The sequence below is a fragment of the Physcomitrium patens genome, chromosome 15 (genome assembly GCF_059467195.1).
Source record: "Physcomitrium patens ecotype Gransden chromosome 15, ASM5946719v1, whole genome shotgun sequence".
In the NCBI taxonomy this organism is placed as follows: domain Eukaryota; kingdom Viridiplantae; phylum Streptophyta; class Bryopsida; order Funariales; family Funariaceae; genus Physcomitrium; species Physcomitrium patens.
In genome coordinates, this window is record NC_143424.1 from 6485289 (window position 1) to 6511664 (window position 26376).

The window sequence follows — 26376 nt, forward strand, 5'->3', positions numbered from 1 at the left end:
TATATAATTTTTATATACTCATATAAATTAGTTAATTATTAGAATAAATATATATGTCTATAACAATATATTATGTCAAAAGAAATGAAAATAAGCTGAAATTTTTTATAATACAAAATTTATTTAAAAAATCTAAGTATAAAAAATAAAATTAAAGAAATTATTAAGTCTAATAAATTATTTTAAATTCAAATAAGTAAAAATAAAAATAAAAATAATATAACTTATATTTTAATTTATGTAATATATTTTATGTATTATGTATTAAATATTAATTTGTTGAATTATGATTGATTTCGAAATATCATTAAGCTTAATGATAATTTAAATATAATTTGATGTTATATATAAAATAATACTTGACTTTTTAGAATTTTGTGTAATAAAAAAGGATATAAGTATTTATTAGTTCTATATGTACAGTTGTATTTTTTTAGGAAATATATGAATATTTCAATTTATATTTGAAAAATATTATATTAAAATAAAAAACTAAATTTGAAGACATTCTATAATTTTTTTAATAAATATTTGTTTATTACATGAATGTAGTTAAACTTATATTTTTTAAAGCTATGATTTTGGTTTAATAATTTATATTCTAATATAGATAATAATTTATTGACTTCAAATATTTATTCTTATAATTATAATAAAAAATATATGAAAAAAAAATTTATAAATTTAATTTTATAAATAATAGTATATTTTCACAAAACACATTTCATCGTAAGCACCAAAGAAGAATATCATCAAACAACGGATAGAGGAAGAACAGCGGGGGTGGGGTGGAGCACGGTGGAAGGGTTGTAGCAACAGAAATAGGCTGTGCCCGTGTCACAGGACAGCATGGTCTACAACTTCCGACGCTGAGCATTGAGGCTGCAATCAAACCGTGTTTGTCACAGAAAGTGAAGAAGAAGATGTGGATGTTGCTCGAGAACCAGGCGTAGACGTTCGTCACCCTAGGAGAGAGAGCAAGCACAATCTGAAGGGTGGGAAGGGGAAACCCTGCTTTACTCCCTTAGGGTTAACCTTTTTTCTTAGGGTGACCCTCCCTCCCTCTACACCTCTCCCTCTTTCTCTGTTGCTTGGCTATGGCGTAGCGTCACTCTGGTTTTTTTTTTTTTTTTTTTTTTTTTTCTCTCCTTTTCCTCATAGGGTTTAATGTCGGAACGAGTGAGAAGCCGTGCCGGCAGCAGGGAACGGAAGCCGCGATCACGCTCCAGGGAAAGTATGAGAGATTCGAAGGTGGACGGGGGAGTGGACGCAAAGGGAAGAGGTCATAGGGATGCGGATGACGGTCGGAGGCGGAGGTCCCGGTCGCGGGACAGCACGCGGGATTCGAAGCGGAGGCGCAGGTCGCGTTCCAGGGAAAGCCCGAGGGATTCTAAGTCGGGCCTGAATTCTGAACGGAAAGCCCGCTCACGATCTAGGGAAGGCGTGCGCGACCGTGATGTTGAAGATAAAGACCGAAAAAAAAGCTATGGAGCAGCGGATGAGACGCATTCCAGGGGTCGTTGGAACGATTCGGATGGTGTTAGTCGCAGACGGGACGAGGAAATTTGTGGCAAGAAAGGGAGGACTGAACACACCCGCAGTGGCGTAGATCGAAGAGAAAGGTCACGGTCACGAGAGAGCGTTCGAGATCGAAGGGCTGGGAGCAGGGAAAGCAATCGCGACAGAGATAGGAGGGCTGGGAGCAGAGAAAGCATTCGCGACAGAGAAAGAAGGGCGGGGAGCAGGGAAAGCAATCGTGACAGAGAAAGAAGGGCAGGGAGCAGGGAAAGCAATCGTGACAGAGAAAGAAGGGCTGGGAGCAGGGAAAGCAATCGTGATAGGGAAAGAAGGGCTGGGAGCAGAGAAAGCTTGCGAGAGAAAGATAGAGAGAGAAGAGCTGGGAGCAGAGAAAGCTTGCCAGAAAGAGAGAGAGGGGATGGGAGTAGGCCTCGGGGCTATGGTGATGAGCATCACGATAAGAATTCCGGGCATGGAAGTCGAGTTAACGCGGTGAAGAATCATCATAACGGAGATAACAATTTGCATAATGTAAGCAGAGATGGAGCATATAGGGCTGACAGACATGCGGATAGGGATTGGGACAGGAGCCGAGATGGTGGTTACGGAAGTCATCGTGATCGCGACCGCCGTGATAGGAGTTACCGGAATCGGAGCTTCAGGGAGGATCTTGATTCTATTAAGGAGCAAACAGAAAGGTTTAAAAGCTTCTCTGAATTTGGCTCTTGGTCGTTGTTTCAGTTTGTCAATTCTATTCAGAGTTTCTCCTGTTGTGTGTACGCTATGGACTGATGCAAGATGCTTTGGAACACGCGATGTTATTTCTTTAAGTAACAGCACTTACTGGAGTGTGTCTGGTTGCAAATACATTGCAGTCTGATGATTTTGCAATTAGGGATACGTAGTATTAAATGATAAATGACAATCTATTGTATTCTTTTGTGTCCCGTCTCGAATTTTACAGGGAAGAAGAGGAGGAGGAAGAGTACAAAGAGCGCATTGATTCACAACTGGCTGCCCGGGAAGAAGACGATCCTGAAAAGGTTAAAGAAGCAAGTAGGCGTCGTAGGCAAGCAATACTAGAGAAATACAAGCAACAACAGCAAGAGGAGCAGCCGAATCAACAGGCAATGGAAGTGGACATCAACAAGCCTACTGAGGTTAATGCTGGTGAGTTATTCAATGAAATCAAAATTTCTCGTCCTATCAGGTTTGGAATTAAGATAGTCATTCACTCAATCCACCCAGGGGTTGTTGTTTTGGTTCTGTTCATCAGTGTTGATTGTTGTCATCTATTTTTTGCTCTGTAAAGTCATTGCTAAAATCATTATATTTTTCTGAACATGCTCTTGGTTTGGATTAATTCAGTTGATCATAGCTTAGTCAAGAAGACGGAGCAGGGTCTACCTTCAATTTCACCCGACATTAAAGAGATACAGGTTTTGGAAGAGCCTTTCAACGGCATGGAAGTTGACTTGGAGAAGAAAAATGTTGTCAATGGCAATACTCAAATCGAGACTGCATCAGCAGTTGGTGGCTTGGGACAAGGATCACCGAAAGTAAGTTTGAATGATACATATTCAGTCCAGTTGAACTTGGCTGTGGAATCTTTCGAACGGATGACCAAGATGGTGGTTTTGTCCATGTGGCGGATAGTTGATCATGCGGTTTGGCTTATAATCATTCTTCAATGTGTTCATTCTCTGGTTGCAGAGTGAGTCAAAGTATAATGATGATATGTTCTCTGACGATATTTTTGGGGATTCACCAGCAGGGGGTCGGAGAATGGTATGTCTCTTTTTAGAAATGTCTTGGATTATCTTAATCGATTTATGATGCACGTTTTTTTGTTTTGTTTTGCTTTATTTATAGTTTTATTGTTTGTTTCATTGTTGTGTTCTATTTCCTTATTTTGTTTCTAAGTATAGTCGTTTTTGTTGATCATTTTCTCTCACTTGACCGACGCACATGTTCACTGCAGGGAAAAGGTGACGGCTTAGCTATTAATGCAAGTGGTCTGAATGACAATTGGGATGATCCTGAAGGACGATACTGTAAGTTTGTCAAATCCTTGCTTTTAAGCTGCTTTTTGTTTTAAGTTGGACATGTCTTTTTTTTGGAGATTGATCTGAGCTGCGGCACGATCTATGTTTTGGAGATGTAATGTCCAACATTTGTTGGTTTGTTAGTGGGGTGAAAACGAGGTTTGGCGATCTCTTACGAAATGAGAATGCTTGGTCATAGGTTTCCGTATTGGTGAGACCTTGGATGGCCGATACGGTGTTTTGGCGTCACATGGCAGTGGTGTGTTTTCCACTGTGGTTCGAGCGCATGATTCGAAGGCAGGTAAAGATGATCCTGAAGAAGTCGCGATCAAGATCATTCGCAACAATGACACCATGTAAGTTCTTCGTTTTTTTCTGCTTTTCAAAAATTTCCTTCTGAGAAGCCTTCTGATTGTGTTTCTTTAGTTAGGATTCTTAGTGCATGTGAGGTTTAATAGTTCTCATGAGATATTGACAGTATGGACTCGTTCATAATTCCGTATTATATTCTGGCTACAATGAACGATCTTTGTCACATAATTTGGATTGAATGTGATGTATATGATTCTCAGTTCCACTTGTATGAAAAATATTGTATTATGGCACAAGTGATGCATATGATTTGAGATCTAAGAGTTCTGCGTGTTGGACTGACAGGTATAAAATTGGCCAACAGGAGCTGGTGATATTGAAAAAATTAGCTGGAGCTGATCCTGAAAACAGAAGGCATTGTGTACGACTACTTTCTAGCTTTGAATATCGGAACCATTTGTGTTTGGTCTTTGAGTCTTTGCACATGAACCTCCGTGAAATTCTGAAAAAGTTTGGTCGCAATATTGGCATCAACTTGACTGCAGTCCGAGCTTATGCAAAACAGTTATTTATCGCTCTCAAACATTTGCGGAACTGTGGAGTTTTGCACTGCGACATCAAGCCTGATAATATGTTGGTATGTTAAATGTGTTTTCTACGTATGTGCAACAGAGCTAGAGTGTAGAGCGTACAGTGAGTTTAGTGGACCTGTTTTATTCATCCTTTTTTAGTAATTGGCATCTATTGTGCTAGTATATTTTTACTTTTTACACCCTTATCACAGTAACATTCCTGCAAAACTCCGTACTTATGTAGGGACTATTTTTACAGGTGAATGTCGCAATGAACGTGCTGAAGCTTTGTGATTTTGGATCTGCTATGTTCGCTGGGGAGAACGAAATCACACCTTACTTAGTCAGTCGATTTTATCGAGCACCTGAAATCAGTGAGTACTTGAGCACTAGCTTTCTTTACAAATTGATATGAACTAGCAAGCTTTGTGTTGCAAGCTACTCTTCAGAATTAAGTATTTCTGTGCTTTCTTTTGAGTGATAATATTGAGGCATCTCTCTAAATGAAAATCAGTAATTTAACCATCGTTTCCTTGTCTGATTAGTTAATGGTATTTTCCTTTACCTGACGTTTCCTATTTCTCATCTTCTTCGGTTGTCCTTTTGAAATATCTGGGTTTCTGTTAATAGTACTTATTGCCTCACAAGGACGCTTTACATCTGTGCTAGTTTGTGCATACATCATGGTGTCACCGCTGAATCATCAAGGTCATTAACTAACTCATTATCGATTTTCTGTTGTAGTTCTTGGCTTACCTTACGACCATGCTCTTGATATATGGTCGGTTGGCTGCTGTTTATATGAGCTCTACTCCGGGAAGATGCTATTTCCTGGGCATACCAATAATGACATGCTACGTCTGCACATGGAGCTGAAGGGGCCTTTCCCAAAGAAGATGCTCAAGAAGGTAGTTAACCAAAGATTTGGTTATCATCTACTGTCACTTGTATGTTGTGAATAGTTTCCTCTTCTAAGGTCTTAAGTGCTGAACGTTCTGTGCCTCCCGGTTGACAGGTGGAGTTTTAAGCTTTCAATCATTACAGACTCATACAGCCTAGGTGAAGGGATAAAAGGCCTGCTCGGTTTTGATTGGTGAGCTGTGAAGCTTGGTTCATAGAGCGTGGGGTAGTGTGTCTGTAGACTCCTCTTTGTGTACATCCACAAACCATACTATACCTGCATTCAAGGCATGACAATGTCAGCCTCACTTTCGCTTAGCCGTGTGCTATTTGTCAACTTGGATGTAGGTATGATATGGTATGGTGTATCCCCATAATCTTAGAGCCTCAGAGGCCTTCAGAGTGTCTACACCTAGCGCTCGAATAACTCATGGTAGAACAGCTGTATGATGTCAGTCATGGTATTCTTACGGGAAGAAGACTAATTTACTGACCTCACAGCTGATGTGCAAATTTGTACAGGTACCGTAGTTTCGCTGGCGCAGAGCTTCTTGTTCTAACGGGACTTAGTGGTTTGTCTTATTGTGCAGGCGCAGTTCAAGGATCAGCACTTTGACCAAGACTTAAACTTTTGTGCTGTCGAAGAGGATCCCGTTACCAAGAAGGTAAAATTTGCAGCAACTATTTTCCTCTTTGTTAGTGCTCGTCCTACTACAGATTGCACATGTATCGACTGCATCCCTCATTTCGCCCTCGTTTACTGCAGATGGTAAAGAGGATAATTAGAAACGATCATTTCCTCAAACCCAAGGACATGGGACATCTCGTTTACCCCTCAGGAGCAGCTGACGAAGACGCTAAAATGGTTGCGCAGTTCAGGGATTTGTTGGAGAAGATGTTTGTTCTGGATCCTGACAAGCGGATGACTGTGTCAGAGGCATTGAATCACCCCTTCATTGCGGGAAGGTGATGCAGTTATGCCAGCTACCGGCGTATACATTGTTGCCTGTCTGGACATGAAGTTTTCTTCTGCATATGTAGAGCTTAGGAAAGTAATCGTAATCTTACAGTCTCCAGCATCTATTAGACCAACAAAACAAATTCTGCTTTTTCGTTCTACATTTTCTGCTATTGATCTCAAACTCTCTCTGTCGTGGCACTGCTCGTCGCGAGATCTCGCCAATCCACCAATGGCGCCTGGCGTGGGTGGGCTTCTGCTGTTGTTTCAGGGCGAGACCCACAGAGCATATAACTCTGTACTATTGTAAGACAACACGCACAAAGCGTTTTCCTGTCCATCTGCTTCTGATATCGATCATTGTGTTGATGATGTGAAATCTCTGAGTTTTCAAATTCGGGTTGTGGCCAGCCGTCGTCTCTTTTGTGTCCTTAGAATGCGTCATTGTGCTAACATGAAACACTGAACACTTGCATGCTCTAGTGATGGGTATGTTCCAGCAAGGATATTGAGTTCTATTTGTTTCATATCTTATAAGATTGGGATACAGTTTGATTCTTCTTGTCTTTGAGATGAAGCATCGACGTTCTTTTGTAACTCATCGTTTTTCATCTAGGCTGTTTTTAGTACTTGTGGCTTTCCAATTTTGTTGCCCTTGGTCTTTTATAGAATAGTTGTAGGCGGAAGTATGAGGAGTCTGATGCGCGTTCGTTCTTCAGGGATGCTCTCCTGTCTCAGGCGATTAGCCCCTTTGGTGCTTTAAGCGCTAGGTAATACAGCGGCGAGAAGGTACTCTAGTTCTCCTAAGGCTGACTGCGCACATGTCTCTAGTGCGCTCCTCAATAGTCCTCATGACCTTAAGTTCGTTTTGGTGTTCCCGAGAATACTTTTGCTTGCTGGTCTGTAGTTTTGTGTATGGTTTGGTTTTCAATGGTATTGAGCCAAGTGATACATTTTGTATCTTTTAGGCAGTGGAATATAGATTCAAGGGTTAGTCACTTCGCAGGTTTGGCTGCTTCGTAGTCAGTAGAGTGCTTAAGGACAAGTCTGAAATCATTTAGTTTGATCGTATCTATGGCGACACATAAGACTGCTTTTGCTGTCAAGGTACGTTGCCTGATTGATTACCGCCCTTGGATGTCTACTTGTGGTGCTAAATTCTAACTATAAGATCGAATGGGCGTTTATTTTGGTTTTTGTTTATCTACAAATATTCAGTATCTTTCTAGAATTATACGGTGGGAATGTATGCCAAGGTTGAATGCATGACTCAGAACTGACAGTAAGTGTACTTTAGGTGGTGGATGCCTCTTGTCTTGTCAGCACTCTGAGGAAGTGATTTTGAAGACCACCTACAGTGATCAGACTTAGGTGAGTTTCATTTTTTGTCATTTCAAGTACTTTTTTTTTCAATATCTTAACCTAACCCTTGCATTTTGTGGGATGTAAACAAATAATTATCCTGCCGTCGGTCTCTAGGATCTTAATCCACCGTTTATGTTGCCTTCAGAACAATGATGGGATGCATGCTCTTAATAAAATTAAGTTTGTGGTCAAATGCTGCTAGTGGTTTCTCCCCTCTTCGAGTTACGACTCGGGTAAGTTCTCGTTGTGTCATCTAGTATAATGTGTCCTGTTAAATGATACATATGATTAATGCCACAACAATGGTTTTTTAATTTCTATCACTGAGTCAGTGGGACATCCAAGCTACCCAAAGGTTGAAGAATATCCTCGGATGAAGTGAAACAAGGTTTTGGTTACAAAATGGTGTTAATGCTGCCTCTTTATTAGTAGTAAAAGAGGGGGCATCACGTTGTCTCAAGCTTTTCTGTACAATTACTTTCTGCCCAAGCGCAGGCTACTTACACGAAGGGACATTAAAAATTCTTCTTTGTTAGTATCTGTGTTATGTTTACAAGCAACTTAGTCGTCTACTGTCGATTCGGATTTTATGCTTTAGTTGTTGAAGTGATATGATGGGGGGAATATGTATATGATGGGGGGAACGTGTACGCAAATCATAGGGATGCAATGCGTTGTTAAACGATTTTCTGCAGTCGTTATCTGCTAGTTAATGTCTGATTTTTTTTTCATAGTCCCCTAGTCCTTTTCGGATGTGCTTGTACTTGAGATATTTCTTACTCTGCTGATTTTAGAGCAGACTTCCATGTAGTCGCAACATCAGCAATCAGTGATGCAGGTGATAAATATTTCTGCCATTCATAAAGCATTCTCTTGTATCGATCTACAATTTCATTGCTGATTAGTTCGAACCAGTATGTGACGCAATGGTAATGAAGCAGGTCTTCACCAGCTTCACTAGAAGTCTCACCCTTAAATGTGAGACCTGGCGTGGAAGTGGCCAGCCTTGTACTGGAACTGAATGGAACCACGCTTATTGGGGGCTTCGTCCGGGTTTGCGCAAAAGCATGAGCTCCTTGACAACCATCTTTTCTGTGAGTTTGGTATGAACCGTCAGCATTCGCTTGTTCGTGGTTCAGCTGAACGTCTATCACTGCCCCTAGCTATTAATCAATCACGTGCATGGGTAGAATCTCCATGGTATGTCTTCCATATGTGCTTCCGGGACTGGCATTAGCAATTTGGCATGGAGCCCCGAAACGTACTGGCCGAAGATGACAGCTGCGGCTTGACATGACGCAACCTAGAGCTTGTGGTAGAGATCAGAACGGACCCTAGACGTAGGGGATCTCAGCCCACCTCTGAATTTGCAAATCTAAGTCTATTGAGAGGAGGCATGGACTCGGGTACGAAATTGTGGTAAAATGTGAAGAATGGAGGGTTTCCATCATTTATAGTTAGACCTTCAGGTAGCACTCGCTCATCGAATTGACATCCCATCTTGAACATTGTGGAAATAATCCCCGTCAATTTCTGTTCAAAATATTAGTGTCTATGTTGAGTGTTTTTTGGGGTCGACTCTCATGCCCATATTCAATGTGCGTTGACATTATTGCTGATAGGGGTCGCCGAATTGAACACAGAATCTATCCGTCTGATCTCGCCTTGCCATAAGCTGCAAGTCCCACAGCAGAGTATATGATAGTGTGCGTCGTTGGGAGTACTCTTGCTGTCTTACTTATTTATAGTAAGCTTCTGACTTCAATTTTGTGCAATGATCACAGCAACTAAGTGTTGCTAACATCGCAAGGTAACCTGAAGCTGTTTGCATTTATTGGTATTTTATTATATTTGTTTGTATGCCCTATATTATATGAAAAGTTTATATTATGCTGCTAAAGTGCTGTACGCAGGAAGATTTATCTCTGAGACACAAACAAAAAGAGCAAATATATGTTTCAGAAGGTAAAACACGTTTACGTGTTCTTCAAGCTCATCACGACTTCCCAGCAGCAGGACATTTTGGATATAATAAGACTTTGGAGCTGATATCTAGGGATTTTTGGTGGCCTCAAATGTGGAAAGCAGTTAAAGATTTCGTACAATCATGTGATGTTTGCTCAAGATCGAAAACTCCTCGTCATCGACCTTTTGGACTTCTTCAGCCATTACCCATTCCAAAACAACCATGGTCTTCTATTTCTATGGACTTCATCACGGATCTTCCAATCTCAGGTTCTTATAACTCTATATTCGTGATAGTAGATCGTTTTACCAAGATGGTACATTTTATACCATGTACAAAATCTATCACAGGTGAAGAAACAACTAAGCTCTTTCTTGACAATATCTATCTCTATCATGGATTATCCAAGGATATTATATCAGATAGGGGAACTCAATTTGTATCAAGATTTTGGTGCTCTTTTCAAGATTCTTAAAGTAGATATAAAACTATCCTCGGCATTCCATCCTCAAACTGATGGACAAACGGAGTGTGTTAATTAAGTTTTGGAGCAATATTTAAGATGTACCATTAATTACCAACAAGATGATTGGACAACTCTTTTGCCATTGGCAGAGTTTGCTTATAATAACATGGTACATTCTTCTACAAAACAAACACCTTTCTTTGCTAATTATGGTTATCATCCACGACTTGATACTTTTGACTTTTCAAAAGTTGATAATCCTGCTGCGAAAGATTTGGCAATTCATTTGTCAGAGCTACATGCAACGATGAAGGCGCAGTTAAAAGAGGCTCAAGAACAACAAAAGATCAATGCGGATGTCTATCGAAAGGAACAACCATCATTCATCTTGGGTGATAAGGTATGGCTACTTCGTCGCAATATCAAGACCACTCGTCCTTGTGACAAGTTGGACTATCGAAGGCTGGGACCATTTTCTATTTCTGCACAAATCAATCCAGTTGCATATCGTTTACATCTATCGGAGTCAATGAAAATCCATCCAGTATTCCATGTGTCTCTTCTTGAACCATACAAAATAGTGGACATACCAAAAAGACGATAAGCTCTACCTCCTCCTATAGAAGTGGACAATAATGAAGAGTTTGAAGTAGAAGAAGTCCTAGATTCAAGGCGACGTCGAAATAAATTAGAATATCTTGTCCATTGGCGCGTATATGGTATTAGTGAACGCACATGGGAGCCAATAAAGAATCTTGCAAATGCAGCAAAGGCAGTGGAGGCTTTTCATCGACGACATCCATCAAAATCAAGATAAAAATCTTCTTTATAAAAGAAACAACATCTAGGCAAGATAACAATCTACTTTCAATTCTTGTTCATAGATTCGTTGTAGTAGTGACGCTCAAGAGATGGAGAACCAACAACCAGCGGATTCAACTCAAGAGTCTTCATTTGCTGACTTGTCGGACGAGACATTACGATTGTCACAACCTTCAAGACGACGTAATCGAGATGAAGATCTCCAAGAACGACATGTTCTTCCTCGAATAGATGGCGAGATACAACACGTTTGGTATCACGATTTGGGAAGGGACTCCCGATGTTTGGTGATTTTGCTAGAGGTAAGAACAACTCCTGATGGTGTTCTAAATATTCTATTCGAAGAAAGTTACGAAGGCCTCAACAATGATCAAATAATTGGGTGGTCTTTCCGCCCTGGTATGGGACACTACTGATGGTTGAGAGGTCCTATCAATCATCTTTGAAGAGAACAAAGATCAGAGTATGTGGCGAATACAATTCGTCGCATCATAGATTTTCTCAACATATGATGACCGCTCCTCGTGGAACTCATCTCTAGAAGGGGGGGTAATATCACGGCCATAATCATGTAAGCTAATAATTACATATACAAATAGGTAGAAATAAGTAAAAGTATGTAAAAGTAAGTTAATTCTATAATATTTAATATGGAAGCTTCTTAGAAGCTTTCTAGACGTTGCTTTGACTTCATAGGTGTCTTTAATTGACTTTTTGGATTAGAAACGTGGTCAACAAGTTGGCCATGTGCCACACATGTTGTTAGCTTGAAGATCAAGCTAACTATGTAGCCCACACGTAGAAAAACTTGTCTTGTAAGTCAAGGCATGTGTCTTACAAAGTCAACACATATTGGAGGTCCTATAGAATGTCGCCACGTAGCCCCTAGTTAGATAGTATATATAGAGACAGGAGTGAAGGCTTCTTCACTCTTGTCAACTCCTTTCTTGGTTCTAGTCTAGTTTCAAGGGTCTCTAGTTTTCTTGTCTTTTGGTAATAGCCATTCCAATTCCTCTTTCAATATATATACTTGTTTATATATATTTTGTTACATCTCTTTGAGTGAAGGCTCACTTGACTGAATTATTTTTTCATCGAGTTCTTGTCCTTGACACTAGAGGCTTATCACCTTGCTAAATAATTCTTACAAAAACTTATATTAAAATAATCCAAAGTAAATTTTAACCAATTATCTTAGAAATATTCATTTAATTTATTTTATTATTTTATTATATTATAGTTTTACTTAAATAATTTATCAATTACCTAAGAGACCATAAATTAGGCCAAGACTTCAAAAAAAACCTCTCTTCTAGTTAAAATTTGATTTTTCTAAAGCCTATAATAAAGTTTCTTGAAAATTTTTGTTTAAAATCTTAAAGAAATTTAATTTTAATGACATCTTTATTTATATGATTAAAATTAATTTCCAAATTGTAAGCACAATATTTGGTATTAATAGGAATTAATATAAAATATTCGTCTCAATAGAAAAATAAGTTAGATTATGATGCCCTCTAAAAATCATATTTCTTTATCTTAATTGTATTTTTTTTATTTTTATTTTTTATTAGAAAAAATGTCATACAACACCATTTACAAGATATTTTTTTATTCCTTGTAACCTCAACCAAAAAGTCATTGGCCAATATATTGATAACTCTACCAATATAGTCTAAGGAGAAAAAGAAAAAAAAAAGAAATATATATATATATATATATAATTAAAAAATTCAACTTTGCTTTATCTATAAATTGATTGGTTCAAATTTGCCACATATTGGCAAATTTTAAAAATTAGATAGACTGATCAATTGAGATGGTCTTTGGCATCTAATACAAATATTATTAATTTTTTTGGAACCTCATTTAATATTTCTTTGAATACTCAAGATGTTGATCAATTTTTTAATTAAATTATGATTAATAGAATGACACAAAATTTAGACTAATGGTGCTTTACTACAATCAATGTGGTAGATAGAACCATTATTGTAAATAATATTTTATTTTTATTGTTATATATTTTTTTACATAAATAGACTATATTTATAAAGGCTATTTAAAGATCATAAAGTAGGGTTCTAGGCATCATTGATCCAAAAGAAGCAATCAAAGTACTCTTGTTAAAATGGATGTTAGTAACACTTCAACTAAGTCATAAAATATGCAATAATTTCTTAGATTTAGATTGATGAATATAAAATCTATTATTTATAAAACTTAGGTATTAAATCTAATTTTATCACTAATTCTAAATTATAAATAGAACACTAATTCTAAAATTTGGAATAAAATAAAGAAAGTATAGACAAAAATAAATAGATTTCTTAAAATCAACCATCCTACTTCTTTTCATAATGTGTAGAATTATTTTTTTATGGTGGAATCTTTAATTTTTTTGAATTGAAATTTATCTAAAATTTCATCAAGTTTTTATTTTAGACTCAAATAAACTTCATTATTTCAAAATTCTCTTTAAAGGACCTATAATTTCTCTTACTACAAAAGAAGCAATAAATACACATCACATTCTATTATATTATAACTTTATTTTGAATTTATTTTATAATTATTTTTTGAGTTTTTAAAGAATATTATTTATTATGATAATGCTCTTCTAAAACCAAATATTTGGATTAGATTGTATAAATTTAGATGTATTATTTTCTAACAATGATATTTTAAATTTTTTTAGAATTGTTTTGTACCAAAAAACAACAAATGGTTTATCTTACTTTGTTTCATGGAATTTTTCAATAAGCTTTTAGTCTAAAACTCTTCACAATGATGAAAAAAAATCCTTAAAAAAGATGCAAAAGATAATGAAGATCAAATAAAAGTCTTTTAAAAATTATTGAACTTGTTTCAAAAATAAAATAAAATAAAATAAACAGAAAATATAAGAGCCTTCATGGTATATTTCTTCTATGGCTCAATTAGTAAATTGACCTTTGAAGGCTCTTATATTAGAATTGAAGTCATCAAAAATAAAAAATAAAAAAATTGTAGATAAAAAGCTGGATGTGGATTGAAATTCCAACAAAATCTATTGCATTAATGTGCAATCTTAATCTTGCTCATTGAGAAGATTACATTTGAAAGACCCTTAATCTGGTGTATGCAAGATCTTGTAAAAGCCACATGTTGCTGTTCTTTTTAATCTTCTTCTTTGCTTGTAAATCCCTTGTACTGCATAGAAGATATTGTAAGCATAAAATACCATTTTTGCAAGAACACTTCCCACTGTTCACAACCAAAATATGAGAATTTCAACTTCTTATTTGTAAATTTTGTACTAAAACATAAAAAAATAGTATTTTCTAATTCTTTTCACACTCTAAATCAAATCTTCCAATAATAATAAAGATATATCTAATTTTTTGGTGGACGACATTCTAAAATTTATTATTTAAATTGATATTCATAGCTTTGTGAAAACTTCTATGTATGCACATATATTGTTATCGATTTTTCTTTTAAAAAAGGTTTGTGAACATTAAGCTGAATATGCTTACTCAGTTTAGAAACATATTTGTACTGTTACATTTGATTTATTGACCAATATAATATTCTTGGTTCTGTTGAATTATTTACTTGACTTCACATAGGTCCAATTCTGCTGTTGGTTCACGGATAATAATTCTTCACTAGTTTAAAAAAGACGCAATTTGAACATAGATAATCCATATCAGATACTAGTCTCCCAATAATACAGTCTATAGGTTTTGACTTGTCTCATTTCAGGCCAAAGAATATCTTAAAACTTTCACATGTTAAAGTGTACACTCCTTGATCCAGAGAAGGGAAGGAGGGGCTATGGGATGATATGCCCCACATGGGTTGGAGAGGGGGGTGGCAGTAGTGCGTACAAGCATGCGGAAGAGCGGGGATGAGGGTACTTACCTGGGCGGGGTCGATCCATGATCAGGAAGGTGGATGGCCTGGAGGAGCTCGCCCCATTGCACCATCGGGCCGGGCGACTCTAGTATCTCTCTACGGAGGGCATACACGTTGTAATTTGTGGCTGTGGGGGCTCGCGTCCGCGCGGCCCCCAATCAATCCCAAACAATAAACTGGATGTCCTTCGTTGAACCCCAAGATAGCTGTATGCTGTACGGAATGGAAGATCACCTAAGCTTATCAACTCAATTTCAATCGGCTAACGTTGAACTATCTCATTGCACAGACTATGTGGCACTTGCTCTTGCAAAATCCGAAACATGGACTGTCCAGACGAAATGATGATCCAGATTTTGCTACACCGGAGGTGCCGATCCGAGGTCGCCATGCCTAAAACTCGAAGCGAACTGGCAAGACGTCACGTAGACAGTTGTGCAACGCTGACATTTGTCGAGGATTATCACAGAATGGAAGTTTCGGAGTGATTATGTAAAGCCCGAACCTAGAATACGCACCTAGTGAGACGCCCTCGCACGGACCACACCGGGATTGCAGAACAGTTCTCAGTCACCATCTGCCGCGGCTCGACACGCGTCATTGCCCCAATCGCAAAAACTCTCCGTCTTCCTCAAGAACCTCCTCAGGGACAGGACTACTCTCATCCGGGCACTGCTTACTCCAAGTAGCGCTGGTGGGCGAGGCAGTGTGCTCGGGCTCTTGGCTACAGGCTGTCGCCTGTTCCCATGCCGCACCCATGCGTCTGTTTCGGCACACGTTGCGTGATTGCTCTGCCACGGTCAACCCAATTCTACCGAAAATTTCAAAGGCAGACCACGCAAATGCACGTTAATCTGCGACAGAAGCACTTCCTCTCCACTCGTAATCACATAGTAACGGGGTCAGGGTCACGAGGGTCGTCGTTCCAATCAGAACCCCGAGTAAACAGCTGCCGCTCTCTTCGACGGAGGCATCCATTGGCTTTTCCACCACACTACCGCCATCTCCTGGAGCATCGCTTCATGCATTGCACAGCATGTCATTTACGTGGGATCCGATGATGGACATCCAGTTTATTGTTTGGGTTTGATTGGGGGCCGCGCGGACGCGAGCCCCCACTGCCACAAATTACGACGTGTATGCCCTCCTTAGAGAGATACTAGAGTCGCCCGGCCCGATGGTGCAATGGGGCGAGCTCCTCCAGGCCATCCACCTTCCTGATCATGGATCTACCCGGCCCAGGTAAATACTCTCATCCCCGCTCTTCCGCATGCTTGTACGCACTACTGCCACCCCCCCTCTCCAACCCATGTGGGGCATATCATCCCCCAGCCCCTCCTCTCTTTCCCTTCCCTCCGCCCACCCCTTCTCTTCACCTCCACCTCCACCTATTTATCAACTCACCCACTGAAATCGGTGACTGTAAACTCCACAATCCTCACCTTTTATCTTTTATTACCTTTCAATACTCCTGTAAGGGGTCTTTATGCTTACAAAAAAGGCTAGAACTTGCAACTTATAAGGCATGTGATTGATAGAAATTAAAATTTTCTCTTGGTTGGATCTAAGCTTAGAAAAGACAACTATGAGGTGATGAAGAAATACAGTTATTTCTGAGATAGTGTTGTGTTTTTTAAATTTGGGTTAGTCAATCTTTAAATGTACATTTATGAAAAATTTAGAGACATTTTTTTAAAAAATTGATCAAATTTATGTATGCATGTATATATGTGTGTGTGTTAAAAAAAAGATTTTAGTATTTATGTTTTAAATCATGATAAAGAATAATAATTTAGTTGATGTCACGGTTTCTTTTTACTTTACATTGTCTGTAAAGCATAAGGGTTTTGAAAGACAGCTTTTCTTCAAATAGCAAGGGACTTTTACATGACATTTAAGTAATGGCCTTTTAAAGTAGGCTTTTAGGTGTAAAGACCTTCTAATATTTAAAATTTTAATATCACAAGTGAAATTTTGTAAGATTGACTAATATAACAACAAAACCAAGTATTTGAAATTAAAACAGTAAATAATATTAGATATTAGTTTATAAATATAAATAAATAAATAAATAAATAAAATTTTATATTTTTATAATTAAAAAAGTCATGGTCACTAAAAAAACGGTATGTAAATGTAAACAAGAAATATTGTAATTTTAAATTTTAATTTAATATATAAATTTATGGTGGATTCTTTCATTTTACAAAGTTTGTTTTAGAGTGTATTAACTATTATAAAAGATTCATTCTATGTTAACAAAAAAAAAAGTAAACAGTTACTTAATTTTTTTGTATTTATGATACACATTGTATGAAAATTTATAAAAATAGTAATGATAGCTTGTGCTAAGAATATTCAAATTAAATTCAAGGGATTTATGTCCAATGAGGAGTATTAACAAGAAGAAGAGGCATGTGGCTCTTACATGACTTTGCACATATCAAATTACAGACCTTCGAAATGTAATCAATTCGTAATTGTAAAATCACACATCAGTACTAAAGATTTAATTGGAATTGTAGTCTACTTTCATCTTGGTGTCCACAACTTTTTGTACTTGAAAAAAATATGTACTTCTTTTTAAACTAATAATGTTGAAAAACATGTCTTATATTTCGATGGAACGCATGAGTGCATCATTTTGATGTTTCAAATAGATTCCTGTCGCATGATATTGCAGTTCTCATTTTTCATTCCACGATATCCTACATTGGGTAGTATTCAGGATCCATAGCTCCACCACTCCACCACTCCAACCGCTTTCTGTGGCCTTTATCTACTATTTCCATGTCAACTTCCACTGGTTACCAGCCTCCGTACTAATGCCTCCAAATAATATATTTGTAATGCTGACGCCGGGATCTACCTCAGAAACTTGGAACTAAAAACTAACCACGAATATTTCTAAGTCCCTGGAGCAAATGCTATGAAACATGAAATACTGAATTGAACAATACCAGTTCAACTGCTTCAACCGCGTGAGATGATACTATTGTGAACATCATCTTTATGAACAGTGAGGGGTACAAGGCTAAAGACGTACACCCCATCAATTCTCAAGTATAGAATCAAGGACAACAAAGAGCTTGCTTCTGTAGTGTAAAATAGAACACTGTGAGCACCCCACCATGGTACATAAATATCAGTAGCTGGTCCTGGTGCAGAAAGCACTAACGATCAGAACTGACTGGTCGTGGATAAAACCTCGTCTAAAAGGGAAAAGCAAGTCCCCTCAAAAAATAGCTACCGCATTTCAAAGCCAGGACCAATACCAATTTGTGACGAGGTATACACTGCAGAAGGCATTATCCCAATGCCTTTCAAAGGGAACTGCTGGATACTTACAGAAGGACTCAGACCTACACAATGAGGTAAGAGAAAACACAATGATACATCACCTTCAATCTAGACTGGACCTGCCTCAAGCTCCCCAGCTACATCATATTCTTGTATTGGACATAGCTTTCGCTTGTGGTGCTTTTTGACAAAGCTCTTCCAGATTGCCTCAACATCTCCAGTTGTAACAAACTCTTTGCCGGCACCTTCTGAATACCATCCATCATATGAGAACTTGTCACCTTCCCGATTTCGACGGGACATAAACAACGCAAAGTATGTGTTCTCAAGGTCCAGTAGTGTAAGATCTGTGAGCTTGTCGAATGCGTACTTCTTTCTCCTTTGCCATGCCTTCGAATGCCATTATTTTTGTCAGAGGCAATATCCAATAAGATATGACAGCTATGCAGGGTGTAGTAAAAATGTTCAAAACATTTATTAGTCGGTTAAAGCTATTGCATGTACCTTATCTCCCAGTCGCCCCTCTCGCTTCGCCTTTTCCTTGAGCATGGCCCAACGTTGAGCAACTCGGGCTTTGGTCTGGTCTCGCAAGTAGGCACCACAGTGGGTGCATTGAAGCTTAGCAGAAGGGTTTTTGCTATGGCCACATTTTACGCATCTAGTATGTCCTCTCGATGCCTTCCCATTATCTATACAAGGAGTACTTCCAGCAATATCTTCTTCACTTTCACCGACGAGAGGGCTTCCATCATCTTTGGACAATTGCAAACCTAAAAACAAGACGGAAGTGATTGTCGATAGGGTAAAGCAGACACATTTTCTCGAAATTTATGATCAATAACAGAATCTTTTATATCACGAAAAACCATTTGGTATCCGCTCAACACACAATTCATGCTCCTTCTAAGACAGAATAAGGCAGTACCTGGCCCTGATGAGCTTTGGAGAAATCCTACAAGATCACCAACTTCATGAGATTGATGTTCTTCATGAGGTTGAGGTTGAGGTTGAGGTTGATGCACTGGGTTATGCTGAGGCCCCTCCGTGTTATCTGACCAGGAATAGAAGACAAATTTGATCCTAAGAAGTCTTACTATGCTCAAATTTATATACAAAACCACATGAATCATACAATTCCGTGCACTAGAAGTTCCGAGAAACATACAAAAGTATCTGCCGAGCTCTAAAATGCAAAAGGTTGCTAACACATGTACGTAGTTACAGCTAAATAGGAAACCCAAATCAATAGATCTTACCAACATGAGAGGATGCATGCTCCACCGTTTCCAGATCTCCTTGACCAGACACCATCAGAGGAACAACTCGAAAGTCTGCTTTCAAACCTTTAGGCAGAGACTTCTCCTTTGCTGCGTCAATGTTCAAATTTGCAGCTGGTCGCACCTCTGCTAAATGGTGAGACTTTCAGTCACAAAAAGCTAGAGATATATAGAAAATTTAAAAACACACAAGCCTCCGATCGCTTACATTCCACTTTTAGATAACAGACAGACATCAGAAGTCGCCACAAAGAAGTAGCTGTTACAAAAAATACTCTAAACAAGAATTGCTTTCTGAATCTTTACAATCAGTAACAAGACAAATTCAGTTAAATAATTACATCAGAAACTTCAATGTCACCTTTCAAACATGATCCTCGAATCACAACAGTCTGAGCTAAAAGAGATATCTGACACTCACACTCGGGGACTTAAGGCAAGGTTGCGTTACCTCTACAATTTGTCTCCCAGTTCTGCATTGGATTCATCACAGGTGATTCTCCTGATGTTCCTGGTAAGGAAAGGGATTGTGAATCTGAAATCATGGGATGCCGATGAGAATTTATTTGGTGCACTAAATAATTTCTCGCAACAAAATGACTCTGAGGCGCACTGCTTTAAATCTTTTTCACTACACTATTTTATAATGTAGTGAGTAAGGCAGCTTACAACTGAAACTGTAAAAACAATCTCTTCGAATACATGCACAAAATCACAAAACCTACTTGGCTACATACAGAATAGAGTTACCTGATGCTTCTTCTGAACTAACCACATTTGAACAGATTTTATGACATTAAATTATAGAGAACTATAACAAGCATAAAAATGGAGAACAATCTTCAAGACTAACCAGAAACCGTCTTACCTGGCTAACACATGGATATTAAAAAAAGCATCACAAGAAACTCAACAATATCAGCAGAGTTTAAATGTTGCATTCCTTGCCTTACTGAACGGGATGACATAAAAACTTGACCCACTCTGCCCAAACCTGGAAACCAATTACATGAATAAGAAACAAAGCAAAACACGGGGAAGAAAAAAGACCTTGAGGCACAAGAGAGAGTGCATAGGTGCCCCCAGCAACAAAGGTATCCATACTTAACCCGTCGTCATCGGCTTCCATGATACTGCCGTCCCCCATTATAGCCACAGAGGCCTTGAAGACTGCAAGAACGTTGTTTACTTTGACGCGGTTCTTCTCAGGTCCGAACAGATTCACCTTGAAGGACTGAGACTTCTGATTCAGATTTGTGAAAGTGACTTTTGCCGCCATGGTCTGTCAGCCCCCAGAATCACTGGCCCACAGTCAGCACCGCAAGCTTAACACCTAACCTCAAAAACTCGTCATCCAGGCTCCCGCCAAGCCATGCGTTTCTGTGAAACGAAGACGTTAAGGTCGTCCGTAGAGCAAACCCTCTCTCTCTGCAGCCTCTGATTGCACAAGGCCCCAACCCTACCAAAATCTGGCTGATACCAAACGACCAGGCCCCTCGCAAAATACATTGCTCCTTGCGGCATACGTGAGAGACAATATATATCCAACAACCCTCCGAGCTCAGCTAAAAGACTACCCGGAACCTCCCACTACACAGAAGTTCAACGTGACCCACCAATTTCTACCAAAACAACTCCCCGCTACTCCCCAAGCTCTCATTTGAAGCCCATACTACCAAATGCAGCTTTCATAGCGCGGCAACAACCCTCACTTTCAACCTCTAACCCCAGCTCATCTTACTGATTGTCACTACCGACTACACCCAATAACATGCGACAGTTACAAACTCCACGGAATAAACGAGGTTTGACAGTTGCAAAACAGTGTTTGATGATACTATGCGCCCGAAGTTGAAGCTTACCAGATAGATACATGGAAACAGAGGGAGAAAACTACGAAACGACGAAACTAAGAACCTGTCTTGCAATATGAAGATTATAGAATGAAGGGTAAGAGGAGGATGAGAGGGATTGTTGGAGCGAGTGATGCTCTAAAATCAGCGCATAGCGATAGATATGTCAAAGACTTTGAAGCGAAGATAATGAGAATGATTGAGAATTGGGCCGGTTTTACTCACTGCCTTGCAAGGATTCTCCCTTCTCGCTGTCAGGGCCTGGAAACCAGAACTTCTCGTTAAAACTAGCTTACGTATCTTGGTGATTTCGTGGTTGTGGTCACTCGGCACAGTTCTGATTCGAATATATTGGGCGTCTTGGATCCTACGCCCACCACCTTTTTTCCGATGATTCCTTTTCTTCGCTACGTACGCCGATCAAGCTTTGCTCTGTAGTGTAGATGTGCTTCGGCCAATTCTTCACTTGATGTCTTCGATTCGCTCATAGTTTTGCTTTCAACACATCTCTACTTGAGGTTTGTTTTGTGATTTTTTCTTATTTATAACGGGGGGGGGTATCGTTGTCTTCATAATCTCTTTATCCGTACCCATCAGAAGTTGTTTTTAAATTAGGCTGTTAAAACTTTCTGAAAGTGTAATTGACTGATTCACTTCCGTCTTGAAAAAAGAAAAAAGAAAAAAGAATAGTTAATGGATGATAGTTTGTGTGAAGATTTATAAGGTAAACCTTCACACAACTGTTATGAAGGAAAGTCGTGTTTCTAATGCATAGAGACTGGATCATTGATGAAACCCTTGCTTGTAAATAAAAACTACGTTACATGTTTACCACTTTTACCAAAGACGCTTTATTTGAGTAAGAAGTATAGCTATTTGATGACATATGTTGGAACACCTATATATATATACACACACAAAACCAAGCAATTTTATTTCAAAAGTAAAGTGATGGTATTCTAGTTGATTCTTTACTATATTAGATTTTTGTTTTAATTTTTTTATTAAAGCATGCATTACTCTAAAATATCTTAACTGACACAGAAGACATTCTTATCAACATCTCGTACATGTTTTTGGTTTCTGTAATTGTTACATAACACATAGTCTGGTTGGTCAGGGGCCTTTGTTATGCTGTACTACAGTAGAAGTACTCTAAGCAAATTGTTTTCCTAATTATAGCTAAACAGATGAAATAGCATGCGCACAAGAGCCACTTCTCATCAAAAGTCGATTGGGAAGATTTCCATATTCCAACCATGTAGATGAATATGATCCTAACTACCTATCAAGCGGGAACTGCGGCATTCAAGCGAACCCACATCAAACACTGAGTTGACAGTTATCTCTAGTTCAATTTAGGGTGAGTTTTTGATCAGTATCATAACGCACTGAGAGACGCTGTCCTGGTTCACCAATTTCGTGTGCCAAAAACACATAATGTCTACACAACTAACATTCTGAGCTGTACAATACAAACAACTGAATGCTCGATATGATCAAAGCATCACCAAAAGAAATGTTGGGATCTGTTCGCGCTCCTTTCAAGCAGCTTGGAAATCTCCAAAATCTTCGTCCAAATCATCTGCAGCATCATTAAACACAGAACTTGCATCTCTTCCTGTTGAATCAGGTACGGAAGCAGGCGCACTTGGCTTGACCAGTGACGGCGTTTTAATTAGCGAGGTAGGAGATGCTTTGGGAGGGGGTTGAAGTGTTGGCGGGGGGGGAGGAGGCACAATGCAGGGAACTCCTGAGCGTTTGGGATAATTTTCTGGAGTATCAGGGTTTGGCATAGGTTCTCGTACCCCAGATCTATTTACGTACTTTTCCAATGGTTTGGGTTTCAACCCGTTTCCGGATAACTTCGTCTGATTCACAATACGGATTCGAAAGTCAGCAACTTAACTCACTCACAACGTGTAATCTGTCTACTATGTTTGGGCTTCAAAACAAGATTCTATGAGAAAAAAATCAACAAACAGAACGTACTATATAATGGCACATGGCAGTGTAGATTTAAACAAATAAAAACTACATGAAGAGCAGACTGGTTATGAAGGTCTCGACGAGATCGACATTTGCAAGCACTCACATTTTTCAGCTGCAACCGCAACGTCTCTCCATCTTTGAGACTGTAGTCTACTGATGGCTTAGCCTCATATTCCTGTGTGATCTCATCGGCTTCCTTCTTCTTATTGAGATATCTTGCAAATACTCGTCAAGGAAGCCATTCTTCACGCAAGTTGGTGGTATTTTGATGATTCACGATGCCTTGTCATTATAGATGCGGGAGTGGCATCCATGCATAGGGCCACAGCAATCGATAACCCACTATTCTCGACAATCTTTAAATCAAAGAGATAACAAGATTCTGGGGTCCAGATGTGTGCAAAGAGAACCAGTACAGTTCAGAAATCATCTCGCAACAATCATTCAGCATGTACGTGTTTGGCGCATTCCCAGGTTAGAGGTCACATTTGAAGCTGGAAATACTTTACCTTTCGTTCTAGTAGACTTTCAGAAGAGACTCCAGACAATATTACACAGGCTTCGAATGATCTGACTTCAATTGAAATAATACACGGAAAATTCTCTCAACTCTAAAGGATACTTCACATGGTCGAACAGAGCTGCTTGAAAGTCGTATGCCTGTGGTCTTTCACGAAACCCAAGGCCAAGAAACGCATGCTTAGACTTCCCACCTGGACCAGTCACATACGCTTTTAGGATCCTCAAAAGTCCGAAAATCTACTCACAGCAGCATGTATTCAAAGAAAAATTATTGAGCAGATACAGGTCACACTTACTTGATTCATCCTCAACCCGTAGAACAAAGAACCTGCAAAATTCAGAGATTCCTCAGTCAATATGCAACACACGAGACCTCCGACACACAAGCACTAACACACTCAGGTGTTATGAACAAGTCCAGTAAACAATGCAGCTAGTTCTTAAGTAACAGCACCTGCTACTATCAATGACAGCTTCCACAGGAAGTGGCTGGTCCTGTCTGATTGGTGCTTGAGCATATAAATCCCCTGTTACACAACCCGAATACGACCAATCTTAGCTAAACACTTGCCTTCTCCGCCTATCTAATCAGAACTAGTTGAGAATAACAGAAGCATGACCTAAAAAACACACGCTGTAACAAATATATATCGAGAAACTGCCAAACAAAAGCTTGTAGCTGTAAATATTCTTGAGTAGACTATTAGATCAAATACATACTCAATAATATTAAATGAAACGAGAATCTGCTCATTCACCTGTGTCTTTATCTTCCAGCCTAATGGAACATTTTTCACCTTTTGAAACAACCTTCAAGACGCCCTCCCAGGCCCACTTGTTAATGTCCCACTCATCCGCCCTGCAGTCAATGTCGACTACTCAGACGCTTACAGTTGGCTTGAACACATTCCAATCCACCAAACAATGACTGCCTACACTGAAAAGCTGAGTACGTTACTAAAATGACATTTACCTGTAAGAGGCTGCACTTTTTCTTGGAGGTATCTGTGACACGCACAACAGTAGACAACTACTTTAGTCTCAAAGTTGATCTCGAACAGGAACGCAATTATACTAAAGGATTAAATAGTACATATTAAATGCCAATGATTAAGAAGAAACTGTAAAATCTGGAACGGTAGGGAGAAAAATCTGAAAATTGATGAACAGTTCACAGAAGTAGAAATATAAATCGAAATCAGGGGATGCGTAGCTCCTTGATGCTGAGCTCCTTGTTGTAAACAGACAAGCGTAAAGAAAACTGTCATCATTATACACAAATTGACTTCCAAGGAGAGTCCAACCGAAGCGTGATACAAAAACCAAGCTGTCAATCATACATGCTATTCACGATTCAGACTAAAAACTTCAAGTTCTTTACAACACATATTTCTGTAAATTGAAGTGTAGTTAAACGTGGTAGTAGAGACAAAGTGTTCAATAATTTGACGGTACACACAACAGATTTCCAGAGCGAGACCTAAATAGTCACAGTCCAAGTATACACCAGAACTTACGCAAGACTACCGAAGTAAAAGAAGATTGTATCGTGACTTTGATCACGACTTTCTACAGGCGCCATTACGCACAAGCCAGATCTCATGCGTCAATGGGCTCGAAGGGAGCGCTAACCCCAAACTAAATTAAATTGCTAAACTTCGTCGATAAGGCAACAATCAACTCAATCAAAGACATGGATAAGTTCAAGGGAATCAACATCGGGGCAGCTTCAACCTCAACAATTGCAACTCCAAAAACAAGACGAGCACAAGCAACTCTCTAATACTAAACCTAATCCAACTTAAACTCCAGTTGATCTAGGAAACATTGAACGGGGTTCATACCATGTAAACGTAGCATTCCTTAACGTGAAAGAGTACCAACTCCGCGTTGCTCTCCTGATCGTCACCCTGTGGTGCTGAAAATCCCTGTACACTCTGCACCTCGCTCTCCTTTCCTTCCATCATATTTTGCTTTTCCAGCGCTAAATCATACCACAATGCAGAAATCCTCAGTATTGTACTCTCCCTTCGTATGAACACTTAATCAACAAACCATGAGACGGCCTTAAAACCTCTCGAAAATACACACCCCAGAGCTTCAATTCACTGCAATCCGTCCTACTGTTCCGCCCTAAACCTAAACTATTGAGGTGTAAGAGACAATCATATAAAAGAGCGCAGTTGCTACGCAAAGTCGCACTGATCTACGCGTCACCCATCACGTCGAATATCTCGGGGATCACACAAGAGTCGTCGCTAAATTGAGAGTTACCCTAGTCATGCGAGAAATTTCAGGAAGCTTCGTTCCTCCACTGGCTCCCATGTAATCGTGGGTCCATGCATCATCAAGCAACCAGTTCCCGCTTAACCCGCTTTGTTGTGTCCTTTCTCCAATTGTCAGAATAAAGGAACCTGCCGCAGGGTGAACGGCCTGAGGCAATATACTTACGACTTCAGCTCTTTCCACCTGCTCGGGTAATTTACCTATACATCATCACCGTTTTTAGTTGGAACAGGCTTTGACAAGCGCTTTGTATTTTGGACCAAAACATTATACAATAGGAAAGTTAGATATCGCAGAAAAGTCGCACTAAAAGGAGAAAGAT

General features: G+C 39.1%; 3 protein-coding genes and 2 non-coding genes across 20 annotated transcripts; 2 read left to right on the plus strand and 3 right to left on the minus strand.

The window, feature by feature from the left end:
* Nucleotides 1-1072: 1072 nt before the first annotated feature.
* On the plus strand, nt 1073-9215 carry LOC112292349 (uncharacterized). 11 transcript variants are annotated; one of them, XR_016506624.1, is made up of 17 exons: nt 1075-2216; nt 2483-2688; nt 2887-3077; nt 3232-3306; nt 3500-3572; nt 3763-3919; nt 4221-4512; nt 4707-4821; nt 5192-5355; nt 5938-6012; nt 6114-6611; nt 7025-7094; nt 7312-7412; nt 7603-7676; nt 7816-7903; nt 8470-8508; nt 8612-9215. XR_016506624.1 is itself a non-coding variant. In XM_024540711.3 (11 exons), the coding sequence occupies exons 1-11, from the start codon at nt 1168-1170 to the stop codon at nt 6315-6317; spliced, it is 2601 nt and encodes an 866-aa protein (XP_024396479.1). In that variant the 5' UTR covers nt 1075-1167; the 3' UTR covers nt 6318-6643. The 11 variants fall into 11 exon arrangements, 1 of the variants encoding a protein (XP_024396479.1); XR_016506625.1 differs by lacking the exon at nt 8470-8508; XR_016506621.1 differs by having other exon boundaries at nt 7025-7676.
* A 5607-nt stretch (nt 9216-14822) lies between these two features.
* Nucleotides 14823-14982, plus strand: LOC112292941 (U1 spliceosomal RNA). The gene has a single exon (XR_002972860.1). It is a non-coding gene; the product is annotated as a U1 spliceosomal RNA (small nuclear RNA).
* A 932-nt stretch (nt 14983-15914) lies between these two features.
* Nucleotides 15915-16074, minus strand: LOC112292943 (U1 spliceosomal RNA). The gene has a single exon (XR_002972862.1). It is a non-coding gene; the product is annotated as a U1 spliceosomal RNA (small nuclear RNA).
* A 1740-nt stretch (nt 16075-17814) lies between these two features.
* Nucleotides 17815-21676, minus strand: LOC112292375 (uncharacterized). Of its 6 annotated transcripts, none has more exons than XM_024540772.3 (7): nt 21480-21676; nt 20452-20683; nt 19853-19936; nt 19381-19527; nt 19050-19175; nt 18629-18894; nt 17815-18514 (listed from the first exon to the last, which is right to left on the minus strand). In XM_024540772.3, exons 2-7 carry the CDS (start codon nt 20678-20680, stop codon nt 18233-18235), a joined length of 1134 nt encoding a protein of 377 aa, XP_024396540.1. In that variant the 5' UTR covers nt 20681-20683; nt 21480-21676; the 3' UTR covers nt 17815-18232. The 6 variants fall into 6 exon arrangements, with proteins under 6 accessions (XP_024396540.1, XP_090112451.1, XP_090112449.1 ...); XM_090256325.1 differs by having other exon boundaries at nt 20452-20702; nt 21480-21497; XM_090256323.1 differs by lacking the exon at nt 21480-21676 and adding an exon at nt 21264-21452.
* A 628-nt stretch (nt 21677-22304) lies between these two features.
* On the minus strand, nt 22305-26220 carry LOC112292374 (uncharacterized). Its single transcript, XM_073539172.2, has 9 exons — nt 26043-26220; nt 25613-25752; nt 24742-24773; nt 24527-24627; nt 24223-24295; nt 24065-24096; nt 23869-23959; nt 23350-23461; nt 22305-23125 (listed from the first exon to the last, which is right to left on the minus strand). Exons 2-9 carry the CDS (start codon nt 25733-25735, stop codon nt 22799-22801), a joined length of 891 nt encoding a protein of 296 aa, XP_073395273.1. The 5' UTR covers nt 25736-25752; nt 26043-26220; the 3' UTR covers nt 22305-22798.
* Between the last annotated feature and the right edge of the window lie 156 nt (nt 26221-26376).